Source organism: Branchiostoma floridae, chromosome 16 (genome assembly GCF_000003815.2).
Source record: "Branchiostoma floridae strain S238N-H82 chromosome 16, Bfl_VNyyK, whole genome shotgun sequence".
NCBI classification, from domain to species: domain Eukaryota; kingdom Metazoa; phylum Chordata; class Leptocardii; order Amphioxiformes; family Branchiostomatidae; genus Branchiostoma; species Branchiostoma floridae.
The window spans coordinates 12,139,096-12,155,518 of NC_049994.1; the positions used below are offsets into that span (position 1 = coordinate 12,139,096).

At 42.1% G+C, this 16,423-nt stretch overlaps 3 protein-coding genes across 4 annotated transcripts in view; 1 reads left to right on the plus strand and 2 right to left on the minus strand.

Annotated features, from left to right (window-relative positions):
- Positions 1-1,810: 1,810 nt before the first annotated feature.
- On the plus strand, positions 1,811-3,304 carry LOC118403606 (tripartite motif-containing protein 3-like). Its single transcript, XM_035802375.1, has one exon. The coding sequence runs from the start codon at positions 2,391-2,393 to the stop codon at positions 3,273-3,275; it is 885 nt and encodes a 294-aa protein (XP_035658268.1). The 5' UTR covers positions 1,811-2,390; the 3' UTR covers positions 3,276-3,304.
- A 463-nt stretch (positions 3,305-3,767) lies between these two features.
- LOC118403580 lies at positions 3,768-10,620 on the minus strand. 2 transcript variants are annotated; one of them, XM_035802320.1, is made up of 6 exons: positions 10,576-10,620; positions 10,057-10,085; positions 8,560-8,709; positions 8,092-8,157; positions 7,496-7,720; positions 3,768-6,831 (listed from the first exon to the last, which is right to left on the minus strand). In XM_035802320.1, exons 1-6 carry the CDS (start codon positions 10,599-10,601, stop codon positions 4,214-4,216), a joined length of 3,114 nt encoding a protein of 1,037 aa, XP_035658213.1. In that variant the 5' UTR covers positions 10,602-10,620; the 3' UTR covers positions 3,768-4,213. The 2 variants fall into 2 exon arrangements, with proteins under 2 accessions (XP_035658213.1, XP_035658214.1); XM_035802321.1 differs by lacking the exon at positions 10,576-10,620 and adding an exon at positions 10,218-10,464.
- A 2,426-nt stretch (positions 10,621-13,046) lies between these two features.
- LOC118432772 overlaps positions 13,047-16,423 on the minus strand; it is a 75,998-nt gene continuing 72,621 nt past the window's right edge. Inside the window, exons 89-91 of the mRNA XM_035844392.1 lie at positions 15,666-15,900; positions 15,070-15,161; positions 13,047-14,421 (exon numbers count right to left, since the gene is read on the minus strand). Coding sequence (XP_035700285.1) covers positions 14,244-14,421; positions 15,070-15,161; positions 15,666-15,900 — 505 coding nt within the window. The 3' untranslated portion in view covers positions 13,047-14,243. The remainder of the gene's footprint in view (positions 14,422-15,069; positions 15,162-15,665; positions 15,901-16,423) is intronic.

The window sequence follows — 16,423 nt, forward strand, 5'->3', positions numbered from 1 at the left end:
GCCGTCCGACAGGTACGAATATTACTCATTGGCTCTTGCTTAGGCTTAGGTCACATTTCCAACCCGGGGCCCGGCCGGGATGTTTCAAGAAACGAAAATTCAAAATGTATACCTTGAAATACACACATATCCTGCCCATGGATCTCATTTTGACATTTTGTGTATTTTGATGTCTTTCATATTATTCTTTTCGCTCCCGAAAGCTGCCCGGTCGGGCCCCGGTTTGGAAATGTGACCTTAGCCTTAATGGTATAGTCATTTTGGTGTTCTCAAATTTCTAAATGCATGATACACTAGCGTCACAGTGGAGATAAAGTGTCTTGAAAACTTTTTGTGCTTCATCTTGTACATATTTTCTAAGCTACCTACATACAAAAAAATGACATTCCGTTGTCCATTTCTTTAACTATCCTCTTTGAAATTTTCTAGAAAAACGCCCTCTCAATTCCAGAACCATCCAGTAGGATCAAGCGTACGTCACTTTCTCCTTTGTTATTGATTTAAAAACACCAAGACAATGCAAAATGCATGTCTGTACCAGTCCCAACTAGTAGAGCAATTAACTGACAGCACTTCGTCACAGGAAATTGTCTGGTATGTCTTATTTGAGAAACGGTTAATGAATTTATTGATGTCATTAGGTTATTAGAAAACTCTTTTTTTTTCAATTTCCAGATGAAACATAATGCTTGTGTGTGTTAAAATAGGACCAAACAGAATGATGAAGGGGTGGGGGTGTTGGGTTGTGGGGAATTAGAAGTGGTGACACATCAGCGTTTGTTGGGGATGGTAATACCATGTATATCACTCCTCTTCTTCAAGTTAGATGTACCAGATGGCTACCAACACCAGGGACCCGAATCCTATGTACAAGCATAGTACCCAGACCTCCAGTGGGAAAGAAGCAGTAAACAGCCGAGACCCGAACCCGGCGTACCCACAACACGCCCCCACGCCCCCACTAAACGTTTCCACCGAACCCGCTAGCAGTGAAGGCGCCCCCTGCCTCCAGCCATGTGCATCTGCATCTGCACAGCAGAACAATGTTCATCTGACTTGTGTACTGTCAAACACTGATGATGATGATGGTGGTTGTGATGATGATGATGGTGGTGGCGATGATGATGATGGTGGTGGTGATGATGGTGAGGAGGAGGAGGACGATGGTGAAGATGCTGCTGATGATGATGATGGTCGTGGTGGTGATGAAGATGACGATGATGATTACATGGACGTAGACGATGCTGTTGCATCTTCGAGAGGACAAGTACCTGACGATATCCTAGAGGATTCCGACATTGAACCATACGCTGTTGCATACATGGACCAGCATGACCTGACGTTTGGGGAAGATTCGGGAGAAACGCAATCAAAATCGTCTTCAAGTAGCAACATTGGAATCTCCACCAGGAGACAACCAGAAAGTCAACAATCCACAAATAATGCTGATATTTCAGCCTTCGCTGTGAATAATGACGACACAATGGGAGCTCGACATCTTCATAACATTCCGCATCCTAATGTAACGCATGCACAGAATGCTCCTATCCCCATATCAACGCGCGCACAAAACGCCTTGCGGCCGAATCCGATGTATGGACAGAATGCTCCGACTCCGGCGTACGTGCCAAACGCTGAACAAGAACCAGCATGTGGTGAGTTACATCTATTAGTTTGAAAATATTTGTTTGAAATACCATTGTTTAAACCAAAATTAGTGAATTTTGTAAAGTATGCCTTTCAGAAACCCGTGCCATGGCAACACGAAAAATTACTAACTTTTTTGTAAATTGTTGCCAACAATATTTTAGGAAAAGTCGCCAAGTTTAGTTGTTCTAGCACAAGCCGTTTGGGAGATATAAAACGTCAAAGTTGGCGGTCACTTTTAGCGCCACAACCCCCCACCCCCATCCCCGTCTGAATAGGGCTAACCGTGTACTGTGATGCTTGTGCTATGATCCTTGTAGTCATCCTTATGTATATACAATATCATTCCGGGCCGTTGTCTGAGAAATAATTCAATCTTTTGTCAAACAAAAATTTTCCAGAATGTAATCGTCTCCGAGTGTACGTTGCAATAGTAGCAGCTATCATGGTGTTCATTTGGATCATGGGAGGAATCTTTGCCGCCATTTACTTCAAGACTGACCCACATAATCATCAAAAGGTAGGCCAACGTCGTTTCTGCTTGTACGAAGACATTCTGATATTAAATGCTTCCACGAGCTAGTTGCTATCTTACAGATTTATGGTACAATGAATCCTGAGAAAATTTGAAAAGCCCTTGGGAGATGCTGTAGATGATGCTTTCCAAATGCTCTCCACTAAAAGATTAGTATTTTAAACGCACAAGAAGATGAAAGTATTGTCTTGTTCTTGTTCTTTTGCAGATGAGATCTGTCAATTGTTCTATTGGTCAAAACGTAGCACCCACGCTGACAGCAACCTCAAAAACAAACGTTAAGGTCACCATTGGTGGGAAAGGATTCTACCCTGGGAAATTTTCAGAGCCACGTGGAGTAGCCGTTTCCTCCGAAGAGATTTTTGTGTCTGATATGAAGAACAAACGAGTCCAAGTCTTCAGCATGTCAGGAGTCTACCTCCGTTTCTTCCCAACCATACTGCTAGGTAAAAATGGGGAAGCCATGTTCCCTACTGATGTCGCTATTGACGGTGAGGGTCTTGTGTGGGTGGTGGGGCGACCTTATGTTGGCGAAGACGTGCTATTTGTGGTACAGTACGACCCAAACGGTGTGCCTGTGACCAAGGTGGACGTACAATGCTGGGCTTGGTACCCCAACATTGCCGTGGACGCAAATAACAACAAGATCGTTGTGGAAACGTCTGACGAAATTTGGATCTTTCTGACAAACAGCTCGTTTGAGAGGCGGTTTGGAAAAGATCAAGAACTAGAAATTGACTACGTCACAACAAACAAAGACGGGGATGTACTTGTCACTGACTATACATCCCGCGGTGTCTATGTGTACACCAATTCTGGGAATTTGCGATTCAGATTTGGAGGCCGGGGAAGCGCTGAAGCTCAATTCCGGTTCCCGAGAGGCATTTGTACGGACCGTTTTGGTAACATCCTCGTGGCTAACCAGGGTAATGGGCGGGTCGACATGTTCACAAGCCGCGGGAAGTTTGTCCGCTCCGTCGTTAAAATCAACAACCCATTCGGCATTGCTCTTGGACCTGACGGACAGTTGGTGGTGACTAATGTATATAGACACAGCATAACCATCTTTCCGAGTCATATGGTATATCCATAGACTCACTAAAGCGCGCTCCTGACGGCCAACCTAAAACGTTTTTCTTTATGAGATTCAAAGCATTTGGAGGGATTGACATAACAGGTGGCTATCGCCCGGAGAACAAACTGCTAGGTTGGATCCACTCACACTAGGCCAGGAAGGACCCCTACTCTTTTCGGTTGTGGTGGGTTCTTTAAAGTGCTTGAGGTGTCACTCTCTTCAAACATGGGACCTCTCCGGCCATTTAACGCCCTATTCGAGAGACGGCCCTAATTGAAGATAGGCACTCATTCCCACCTGAGTGAAGCGAGGAAAGCCGTACAAGTGCCTTTCCCTGGCACATGATCGATGACATATCAACGGATTTGAACCAAGAAAACTAATTTCTGGACCAAGTACCCTGTCGTTATACCACTTTACCAAAATCTTTTTACCGGTTCTCTAGAAGAATGGAGGCCCTGGCAGCAAGAGATTGTGTAACAGAGGCAAGTGTTTCCATAATATTAATATATATATTATCTGCCGCAGTTTGATTTTGCAGCATAAACCATTGTTAGTGACTTATACACAGGATGACATTATACTATAGTATCAGTGCCGTAATAAGTCTTTTAGCTTGTGATATCTCCGACATTCTGTTCCTTGACCTACATCACCGAGACTAGTACTGTACAATAACAGTTATGGTTCCTTTTCTTCTGACTGAACCTTACTAAAGGTCATAAACAAAAGTATTTTAGTCAATCCTAGTTCAAGCGGACATCTACAAATGTTCGGACCTCACAAATAAGGAAATAACACATTGTGCATAGCTCACATGTACAGCAGAAAATACCAGAGGAATACATAAAACCTTAGCAATAGTTTGTTTAAGATAGCCTTTTGCGCGTGACCTTCGGTCAATTCTTGGTCAAGGACGACAACATGGCGGTCAGCACGTGTTAGTCCTTGTCCTTTCAGTCTTCATAGAACTCAAAGCTTGGTGCGGCGTTAGGTCCGTCGTTCGGATGTCCTTCCGGGTCAATGGGAGTCCGAACCAGCTTCTTAGCCCACACGGTCAATGACGGCATCATGCCTGTGCATTCTTTCACTTTTGCCGGGTCACCGTTAAAAGCCGTGTGGAGGCATTTCAGAATGTCCGTAAAGATCTTGTTGAATCTGTCAGAGAACTTGCGAGCTCTCGAGCCTGGGCGGTACCTGTCGGACCGTGGGTTGGAAATGATCGGCCAGACGTCGTCTTCAAAAAACGTCAGTGGTCGCCCTGCGAAGACAAATTCTGGGCTTTTGTCACACTTCATGTCGTCATCACAAGGAATGAACCTGTCTGAGCATTTGCCCAGCAGAGCTTGGGGATCATTCATTCTGACCAGCCGTTTTCCGTACAATATTTCGGCAAATTTGAAGTAGTGCGAGGGCTGTCCGAATTCGTCTAGAGGGTTGCATGGGTCGGCTCCTTCCCCCTCCATCACTATGGTTGCTATTGCTCGCATTGCCGAGTTAAAGTCATTGACTTTGAACGGAGGATGTTCGCGAAGCCAGTTTTCTTCTGATATTTGCTTCTTAGGGTCACCTTTTTTAAATATTCCACCAGAAGTCTTCTTTGTAAGTGTCGCCAATGGGCAGAGAATCTCGTGGATGTACATGGCTCCAATAGTTTGAGGCCTTTTCGTTAGTTTGTTACAACTTTCCAAGATTTCCTGAACTTCGGTGTTTTGTGCGAAGTCATCATAATAGAGAGTATTCTGTGAGAGTTTACGGAGACTTCGATATATGTTGGAAAACTCCTTTTCACAATCAGGCCTTTCTATCGCCTGAAACACGGAACGGATCTGATTCTTGGAGCATCTGGCAAGCGCGACAGTCAGCTCCGGATTAGCGCCACCTGGCAGAGGCGATGGGTACGACAGTACTACTGATGACTTGTTTAACACCGGTTCTCCACCAATAGCGTTCAGTAGGTTTGCCACAAGGGTTAAATGCTTCATCTCGTCGATGACAACGTTTTTGATGATCGTCACTATCTCATCGTTATGCCCGTCCTTTATGGAGAACATGGCGGTGAGATAGGGAGGAATCGTAGCCAGTTCTAGTTCCAGGGCTGTCTGTAGTGCCTTTTTCAGGTCCTTAACGCCGTACGGTGCGGTGCCTACCGGAGGAAGGCGTTTACCGCCGCCTGTGTCCCTTACCCAGGACAGTATCATGTCTCGTTTTGGCTGGGACAGGTCCCGAGTGATCGGCATGTGGTTCGGGTGTGATTCTGGGAGAGTCAGTGCGTACTCCAGCAAGCGAAGTTTTGCCGTGACGTCCTCGTAGCTGGCCAGGTTAATGATAGGCTTCATGACAGGATAGAGATTCGCGTACTGCTGGAAGATCGGGTAGACGTCATTGTACCACGTGACACGACCGGGAGTGTAGTTGTGCGCCGAATACACAACGATACAAACGGTCAGATCTTTCACTTCGAGTGCTTCTTCTTCGCTTGAGTTCTGCGCGTGTATGACGTACTTGTACAGCTGTCCATCAAGCTGGTTTTGCTTTCGAGGCCTTCCAGGATCGAGGGACTTAAACTTTAGATCACAAATACCATTTGAATTAGCTATGCACTCCTGGACTGTTACCGTTTTGGAGTCGTTCTTAGGGTGGTACATTGTTGGCTTCAGGACGCTTCCTGTAGCAGACTTTCCAAAACTGAAGACTCTGAACTTCATAGACCAGGAGGTGTAAGGCTCCTTCCGGAAAGTAAACGTGTCTACAGGGCTTGCGAGTAACCCGTCTTGTCTTTCCGCAAGTAGCGTTATGCAAATATCTTGATTCCTAAGGTCCTCATTAGTCATCACTACTGCATATGGGAGATCCTCTACTGTCTTGAGTTCGTCGTCATCTAAGGCGATTTCTATCATTACCGAGGTCTTCCTGCGCCAGTCTTCTCCGCCGAATTCGATCTTTTTTGTGAATTTTCTGTCCTTCTGCCAGTCGTTACAGCGAGTGTACGTTCCGTTGAACTGATGTAGGTACATTGTCCCTCCCCATGGTTTCACGATCTTTCCGAAGAGATCAGATCTAATACTATTCGAAAAGTCCAATACAATCCTTTTCCTGCATTTGTCCACGTAGAATGGTGCGTGAAACAGAGGCGGCCGCCCGTCTCCCCAAAGCATTCTTTTGTACGGGCCTAGCGGAAGCGGGTTTTCTGACGCGATGGCAAAAATTGTACCAATCACCCGACCATAGGGAAAGGCGTCACTTTCTGACTCACCCCTGTAGTTGTAAAGCGTCATCTTGACATGGAAGGTGAAGTTGGTCTTGCATCGGAGAGACCTTACTTGGCTCATGAATGTGGATTGGTTCTCCTCCCACGCCACGTTCTGAAGGGTTGAGACGAGCATTGCCGAGTCTGCGTCTCCCTCATATTCATCCTCGTGGCACAAGTCTCCTCCGCAGGCGTCATGGAAGTGCTGCGCCGGACGAGCCACTAGGTCTCCCCTGAAAAACCCGTTCACGCCAATGGCCAACCCCCAGAGGACAGGTTGAAACTGGTTTTCCGGGTCATGGTCGACCAATTTGCCTGCAGACCCTTGATAAGAGGTTGACGGAATAATCAATGAAGACATTTATGATACATTTTTGCCAAGTATAGAGAGCTAAGTATAGGTCACGACAGAGACAGAACATACATAATAGTATCATAGACTTTGTATGACATAGAACTTTAATAATACGTAAAAATAGCTTCGTATCCAAGAAAATCAGTTAAGAGTTAATGATTCACCCGAGATACATATATCTACGATGACATAAAGCCTGTCAAGTGACATAACCACCGAGTGAGCGAATGAGCCTGGCTGTATAATATTGTGCAGTTGTTATTTTGGTGATTGTGCGCATCAAAGAATAAAAAGCTTAGAAAAGTATGTGAAAATCAATTTGTCACGGTCATATAATGCCTTGGGTGCAGTGTTTCCTATATGTTTGAACTGAATTCTCACTAGTATAATCACTAAATTACTGGCATTGTTTAATAATGGCGTCAGTATATGATTTTAGACATTGAATGGAAGTCATTTATAGCCTGGAAAAGTCTAATTGTATAATGGTGGTCGATAGTGTTTGAAATTCCCAAATAATTCCACTGCTATTAGTGGCATTGAAATGGACAATGACATAAAGATGCAGTTATCATAAGACATACATATGATACATATACTGAAAGACTATTTAATTCGGTTGAATTAACTTACTGATGATTGGCTGTCCAACAATGGGATCATCCTCAACGCAGGACCCGTCAGTTAGGCAGACTCGCGTCACGCTGCAGTTGACCAATCGGAAGTCGCCACTTCCCATCTCGTTGTAGCCCGGATCTTTGTGAAAGACGAACGTGTCGATGTTGAAGTTGTCGGGTTCATTGTTGAGGGTTGGTAAGTCGGCAAGGAATCTCCCGGCGAAGTGAAGACGAGGAATAGCTACAAATGTGGTCAAAGATAAGTGTTGATAAATGTACTTCAATCCACGCAAATGATGATACCATCTTCAACATGTAATGGTCATGAGGTGAGACCAAGAAAACCATGCACATTTTTTGCTCATCACTGTAACAGTTATATATTATTGATATATATATATATATATATATATGTGTACATTTACGTCTTTGTGCAATGCATAATCCGTTTGGCTGAAATGTTTTGCATATGAATTATTGTCATTATCATGAAATATTTGTGCAATGAATGTATCTATCAAAAGTATTGGAAAAACAAATGCGATTCGCTCATTTATGTCAGTGCATGCGTGCATGTATATATACGTAATTGCACAAAACGGCGAGCTTTACCCGTGCAGCCTGTCTGTTGTGTATCCTTGCCGTCTTCAGTGCACTGTTTTTCCAAAGGTCCTGCAACTGAATTATCAATATAAAATGTTGCCAGTTAAGATACATATAAATGTACTACACTACAATATAGGCTGATTTGGAAACTATGTTGGCAATAAAGATAAAATCAATGGCCTACATCATGCATTATTTTTAGTAGACTCAGCTCAAGCAGGTGCTTAGGTAAAGTAAGTGTAATCGTCATAATTATCTAAACTGTGTCGGAAGCGTCTTAGCTCCATTCTGTAACACCCCTTGAAATGTTGAAAAATTCGCATCTCAAAGCCAAAACATTGCCAGCCTTGAAAACATATAGGTTGTTCTTTTTCCATTTAGGTACAAATGCGGGTCAGTGCGTACTTAGACTTAAAAGAAATAGATAGGAATAAAAGTATTCTTAAAGCTTAAGCTGGGGATCAAACCATTTACCTGCATGCAAACCTCCCTGACAGACCAACAGGCACAGCAGAAGTCGCGATCGCCACGGCCAGACACCCTGACCGGAAAATAACAATGCCTTGGGCATTGTTCTGGATCTTGAGCCGAGGTCACTTAAGCGAAGGTTACAAGTCCTTGTCACTATTGGGAACGACAAAACACAAAATAGTATCTTAAGTTTAAATGGATAATAGATTCACTGTATTCAGGAATCGGTTGGGTGGGAGTCTTGTGTGGCGCATCTGGAGTTAAGATGGTATCTCCCTGCACCGGTGCGGCACTGCGGGGTTCGCAAGATTACTCAACGAATTTCAGAGATAAAGAGCTAACTTCCTTCCGTTTTGTGTATTTTGTTGTCTCCCCTGGCTTAGTGTATTCATGCTTTTACGTATTACGCAATATCTAGATTATAAAAAATCGGCGAAAATAAAACAACAGTGCCGCAGTGCACAAACCCCGCAGTGCCGCACCGGTGCCCCAAGTGCAGTGAGATACCACCTTAACACCTACTCAAGTAGTAATTAAACTGGTCACCTCACAACCAGAACCAGTTTGGAAGCACCCTATATAGAGGACGTCCCAGAGCGAAGTGGGAGGACTAGGTGCTCGGCACATTTAGTGGACAAGGCGTCACCAGAACCAACTGGAGGTCTCGCACCGATAACAATCTGGACAGAATTGTCTACAACCACAGTGAATCTAATATTACAATTAAAATTGAGTCAAAATGTTCGAATTATTGGGCCTCCATGGATAGGCTATTGTCACTTTCGTGATACTATTATACCCCTGACATTGTGTTTGGGATAGGGAAGTGAGAACATTCACCAATACAGTTGCGGATATGTTGTGAAAAATTCTACTGAATTCGTATAATAAAAGGAAGTGGCTAGAAAAAAATGCATTGTTGACAAGATGATCCTGTCAACTGTGTGATTTTTCTACTGCTGAAAGGATCGTCCTGTCAATAACCTCGGGCCTTATAAACGGTGGTCGTAGATCCTTGCAATTTTTGACAACATTGCTTTGTATGGTGTTTGTGACATGTTTCTTCGGTGTAGTATGTCAACAGCGCGATCTATCATACCCTAAATCAAAATGAAGAACATTGTACTACAGTATGAGTACGGTTAAACATGTCATGTCACACCGTCGTTTGCTACAAACCAGAAGAACTGGGAACCTTGCTGTGTTGCATAGATCAGGATATTTGGCTTAAACCAATGAATCAAAGGAAGATTCATATGTCCCTACCCTACATATAAAGTGTGGTAAACAAAGACTTATATAAGCTGAGCAAATCGGCAGACAAAAACAGCCTTCATCAAGCTAGCTATGCAAGAAGTAACGTAACGTGTCCAGTGTGGTATAGGATATTTCAAAAACACAGGTTAAACCTGAGACGACAAGTTATGCTTATTTTGTATCATAAAGGAGTCATACCGTGTGAATCTATATCTGGACTGCGACTACGGAGTGCTAACTCACCAGGAAGTAGTCGGACAGGTCCTGGAGTACTGGAATGAATAAACAAAGATGAAGATTAGATCATACCGACACACTTTCTGTACAAATGCTGCATAATTACAAGGTTCAGGATGAGACAAGTTGTGCGCTTTTTATATCATAAAGGGGTCAGGCAAGTATACCGAAGTCACGGGTTCCGCACTGGGCGCCCAGTGCGGAATTCGTGGAGAAAATGTCGTCGGCACTCGGGGCCCAGTGCGGAAGAAACTTCAGCACAAGAATTCCAGTGCGGAACGGCTTTGTTCGAGTGCTAAAGACCCGTCAGCACTGGAATTCCAGACCTAAACTTGTCTCGGCACTCGTTTTCCAGTGCCGAACTCCGCCCACCACTCGGTTTCTAGTGCTGATCTCCGCTCAGTACTCGGTTTCTAGTGCAGAAGGGTGGTTCAAAGGTCGTTCAGTACTGGTTACCCAGTGCGGAGGTCATTGAGCACTGGATAACCGAGTGCCGTGACTTCGGTAGTTTTGCAGGGGGCAAACCGTGTGCATATATCCCCACTGCTCATGAGGCTAGGAAACGACGGTAGAGAACTAGCTGAACAAGTCCTAGAGCACTGGCACGGAACAGATAAAGATACACATTGAATATAATTACCTACACGATAGGATGGTTATCATGGACCAACACGATTTCTACACAAACACTGCATAGTCCCAGGTGATATAGATAAACTGTGTAGAAGTCGTACCACAAGTATCCATGCACATCCTTTTAAACTACAGTAATGTCCTTGCAAACAGACCAAAACACACCTGCTCTCTAATCTGGGTTCCGAAGGCTACTCTAGCCCTGGGGCGATGTGGTCCGAGGAGTAATTACCCCGTTTGGAATCACTCATTCACTCGGCGTTTCAATTGTTGCATTTATGCTCCACATGTCTGGAAAAGATTATATGCTATATGTCGTGCATGTGTTTTCTGAGTTATGAAATAACATGATGACCTAGGCTGTTCATCATCATAGCGTTCCGTGCCAGTACTGCAGCCAGGCCACGGCCTTCTCGTTAGCTTCTAGTAGGTCCTGGTTTGAGATGTTGGGGCCTAATACACAGTCCTTCGTAATGTGTCCCATGGTTTGGGTTGGGTGGCCACAACGACACTCAGCTGAGTTCACCCGTCCCCATTTCAGTAGGTTGTCTCTGGTCCTACCTACTCCGCACCTTGCTCTGTTCAGGTCCACCCATTCCCTTCTGGGTAGATGGGTGCCATGAGGAAGGGACTCACAAGGGGTCTGGAGAGCTTCATTTGGTAGGAGGGTGTCGGAAGCTTTCCAGCAATCGACTCTGTACTTGGCAGCCTCCTTAGGGTTCAGACTCTGTATGGTCATGAAGCTCTTTCTAGATTTGAGTCTTCTTCTAACATCATGGTAGTAGTGTAGAGGGTGTCGAGAGTCCTGCTCTTGTATAAATTTCTGAGTTCTGGAGAGAGCTAGGCTAGACCTAGCTAGACCTAGGCTGTTGAAAACTCATAATTAATTCTCCCTCAACTAGTAGTTACTGCATTTGATCTAGACAAAGGAACAACCAATAAACAGAGAACTGAAAACACTTGAAACAATCGGCCATGGCTGTTAAGACGGTTCCAACGTTAACAGTCGCAATGTTTATAATCAATTGTTACGGTGCAATGTTCCAACCCAATAAGTACCTGCTGAAGATGTACGTTAATGACGGGGTCTGGGACGACTCATGGGTCGACTCGTCATGGCGCAAAAGGTACGGTCTCCAGATTTCTACTTTATTCTTTGATAGATACCACAGTTAGGGTAAATCGAATTGAACTCCCCTGTATGAACAAATTTGGCCAAAAGTGCAAATAAAGAACAAAAGTACCTTCGGCTTCGATTGTGTCTTTCATGTTGACATGGACTCATCCTTGACCGGTGGGTCAATAATGTTCCACTTGGACGAAACAAAAACAGGCGAATAAACTGTTTCCAATACTTTTTTTTTATTCTGCACACGCTGGTCAGTCTTTGATTAGTCCGGCTATTCTGGCTGCTTGATCGCTAATTCTACGACAGCAACTTCAGTTTAATGTACATATATACTCTATAAAAGGTCATACCTTGGGCACTGCTGGGTATCGTGTCAAAATGTCAAACGTGCTTTGTACTATGTCCTATGTTGTAACACTGAAACTCACCACCATTTTGGTCGCTGTTGTCTCAGATACGCAACGCCAGATCCTTGGTTGACACACGACTTTTGCACTGCCAATGTCAACGTTACCACAGGAACAGGAACGACATGAACAAAAAGAAGGAACCTTTGTTGGTCATGACCACACCACATATATGCACACAATAGGCGGAGCAACATCAGGGTCAACTCAGGACAACGGAAGTGCGTCATAGATTTTGAGTCTGACGAAGGTTGTAAAAATTAGAGTTGTTAATAATTAAAATGTTTTAGATAATGCAAATCTAAACGAACGGATTACTGGAACTAAGGCCTTAGAAGTCAAACCCCTTTGAGAGCCTTTCGTGATTTTTCCCTTTCCCGAAAAGACCCGTAGCTACAGTAGCTTCTACAGTGACAGAGAGCGGTGGTATAGATTAGACTCTAATGGGGCATATCATGCCAACAAAGAAACACCAACATAAACACCCACAAGCACACACATGCACATACACAATTATTGAACGTCTAGTTAAACTGTAATTTCCAACACAAACTTTGAACTCACCCAAATTTTGACTGAACAGCACCATGCTGTCTTTGTCAAGGAATGAGAAGACTTGTGCTGTTCAGTCGAAAATTTGGGCGAGTTCAATTTTTGTGTAGGAAATTACAGTTTAAATAGTTCAATAATGACTTCTACCAACACAGATGAACTTTCAAGTTAACACGTATTACACAATTACACACGCACACACATATTCGTATACATTTGTAACGTTATATATACACATTCACAAACACAAAACACACATTTACAGATTCCATATGACTTTGTGATTAAAAGGTGCCCATCTTTATTTCTTGTCTTGAAACGTTTCCAAAGTGATATATAAATGCTAGAATAAATACAACCTCAGAACAGCATTGACATCTAAACAATTAAAGGCCAACATTTGCACATAGAGAAGATATTTCTATGCTACAAAATCTAAATTCAAAATGATTAATACTTAGTACTGAGACTTTCTTACGTATCTTTTGACAAATACTCTATATTCTATATAGACTCATAACTGTGCCTCAACACAGGTTGGTATAATTGTTTTAAGTACTTACCTTAAAGTGTTACAGCAAATCTTAAATTTCATCACAAATTCATTAGACTTTAGCGATATTTTCTCATTTTGCTAAATAAATCAATGTTCTGACACATTGAATGTGCTTATCATACCATAGGATGCAAACAATCTTTCAACCCAACTTTTGCCAGTTATTTATTAATCCAGTCATTTTATGTATTAACATGTTTGTTTGTTTGAACCTTTATATATCAATGAGAAGCTCAAATCAGCCCGCAGGTCGCTTTTTGTTGAGGTAATGATTGAGGTAAGGGTCAGATATAAAAATAGAACAGAGATGTAAATCATTCATTACTGAATCTTGTAAACCAACACAATGACATCACTGAATCCTGTGCACATACTGTGACATCATAAACGTGTGCACAGTACTAGTCATGCTAATGACATGAGTGAAATTACCAAACTGAGTACTGTATCAAGAACAAGTGTTTTCTGATTAGTGCTTCATGATTTTTACATCAAACATTTCTTTAAGTGTCGTCCCCTTTCATCTTTCACTTGTGTGTGTATTTTCCGGTGTCAAGATAACTAATAATCAACTATTACTAGCATGTAGGTGCTTCAGAGCAACATTCAATGAGGTATTTCATCTTTACAACATCCAAAGTCTGTATTCATGATGAGGTATTTCATGTTACAACATCCAAAGTATATAATGTTAACTAACACTGAACTTGCATAGTATTAAAAACTATGATCGTGACAAAAATATATCCATCATAGTCATTTTTTAAATTTTATCTCCACACTGGTTACATACGCACCTTCAGCAGTTGGCAACGAATAAATATAATCGTATATAGTTTCCTTAACTGATACCACTGGCGGCTTCTAAGACACATCTGAGACAATAAGACTTAAGTACAATACAGTGTCACTAATCCTATAGCTGTGTTACAGAATCCTTGGGAGGCCTTGCTTCTGCACCGTCACCGTTCATTTCCATAAAAGCCGTGTTCTCGTGGCCATTTTCTGAGTCGTACGCTGAGCTGGCTCGGTTCTTTATTACACTGCTGTACACATCTTCCTTTGGTCCATTATTCAGTTTTACTTTCCTCTTCCTGTGGTGCCAAAGAGAAAGAAAGTTCTTAAGACAAACGTTTCCACCTGAATATTGACTGCGATAGGCTGGACAGGCACTCATAAGCGAGTATGGCAAGTCTACTAGTCAAACATACAACACAATGTACATTAGAGAGAGAAAGAGAGAGAGAGATAGAGAGCAGTGGCAACAAATTAAAAGAAAAAAAGGCTGAAAGTTGTGCAAATTTTCAGAATTTCAATAAAAAAATGTTATATACTTTGATTTACTTTCTGAAAGCAATGTTTGTGGTGTATTTGTATATCTGATTCACTAATCAACTTCAATCAATAATGGTATGGCAAATCTACTGGTCAAACACATATTAGAGAGAGAAAGAGAGAGAGAGAGCAGTGGTAACAAATTAAAAGGAAAAAAGGATGAAAGCTTTCAAATTTTCAGAATTTCAGTAAAAAAACTGTTATATACTTTGGTTTACTTTCTGGAAGCAATGTTTGTTGTGTATTTGTATATCTGATTCACTAATCAACTTCAATTAATAGAAAATTGGTAAGAACATAATTCAACTGTATGTGCTTTAACATGTGCCTTTAGTTAGTAGAAGTACTGTGATGATGTCTACCTTAAGAAGAACTCTAAGCTTTAATGTAGTACTAAATATACTTACTGTTGACCAAAAGACCTAAATATGGCGTAGGCTGAGATACAGATGCAGACAAAGCCAAAGACTGCAGCCACGATGATGATGACTAACTCCGTCTGGGGGAATCAAGGAGAAAAAAGGTGTCAAAAATCTTCTTATCTCAGTTTCGTTAAATCTTGGGTCTCGGTGTCATGAATTGTTGTTCACTGAGAACAAGTAGTTAAGTCAAATACATATGTAGATTATTAGCATTGTATAATTCATATTAACAAATCTGAAGCGATCTATTTGTTTAATAGCATGCTAAAACATACATATTAATTATTAGTCGCTATGAGCTAAACAAAGAGGCATCTTCACCTTGAAGTTCATTTATGAGACAAGATGGTTCTGATGGATGAAAGTTAATAACTAAAACCAACTTTTTCTTTGAATCATACTAGCTTTTGTTGCTGATAACATTTCTTTCAGGCATCAGATTTCTCTTTTTATTTATAAGGGAAATGTGGATACATGCATGAAATACACTGGCAAATGGAGTGTGCAATTATTCACTGTGACATAATCTATTTTTTTTTGTACATATCTTTTATTATAAGTGTTCATTTTTTTGGACATACCTGGTCCAGTCCTGAAGTCCTGCCTTCAGCTATTATGGTGGGTGTGGTTGCCTGTTCACCCATGGAGTATTCAAAGTTTCCTTGCGTCTCGATCGCAGATTCGTACTGCGTCAGGATGGCGTTCAGCTCCGGGTCTGTCAACATGGAGGCTCCGTTAGCGTTCTGTACCACAAACGTCACCGTCAGGCCGCCACCTTCTGCCGGGGTTGTGGAGAGGACTGCAACATTGTCAGCCCTGGGAAGGCAAAATAACATGGTTGAAATTCAAGTCATACATATACACGCATAACCTTACAAATAGATAATAACAAGACTTTAGTGTTTTGATGTTTTTGGTTAGGTCTGAAATACAAGGGCCAAGAAAATCACACTTAACATTAAATCATAGACTTAATATGCTTGCCCTTAGTCAATAGTAAGTATGTTATGTTTAAGGTACACTAAGTCTTTGTAAAACATAGGCATTTGTTTGTATTATGACAAGTGAGACACAATACCGACATTAGTCAAGAACATGTAGTGAAGAAACTTATGAGCATTTACAATTGATTACAATTCATTCCGACATGTTCACACTCTGTAACTACTGGCAACACTATGTTGATCTGGTCTACAAGCGCTGATGCTTTCATTTTGTACATATCTTTAGCATCATCCGGTCGTACCCACTCTGTATTTATAGAATATATGTATGTCTCCCGGTTTTTAAATGTATGTATTGTTATGGGCCTTTAGTGCGTGAAATAAAGAATAATATT

Excerpts from the sequence above, each read along its gene's own strand:
- LOC118403606 (XM_035802375.1), top strand. The coding sequence starts at position 2,391 with ATGAGATCTGTCAATTGTTCTATTGGTCAAAACGTAGCACCCACGCTG.
- LOC118403580 (XM_035802320.1), bottom strand. The coding sequence starts at position 10,601 with ATGAGCAGTGGGGATATATGCACACG. Across the intron at positions 10,086-10,575 it reads AGTGGGGATATATGCACACG|TACTCCAGGACCTGTCCGAC; the intron begins GTTTGCCCCCTG and ends TATTCATTCCAG. Across the intron at positions 6,832-7,495 it reads TGTTGGACAGCCAATCATCA|GGTCTGCAGGCAAATTGGTC; the intron begins GTAAGTTAATTC and ends CCTCTTATCAAG.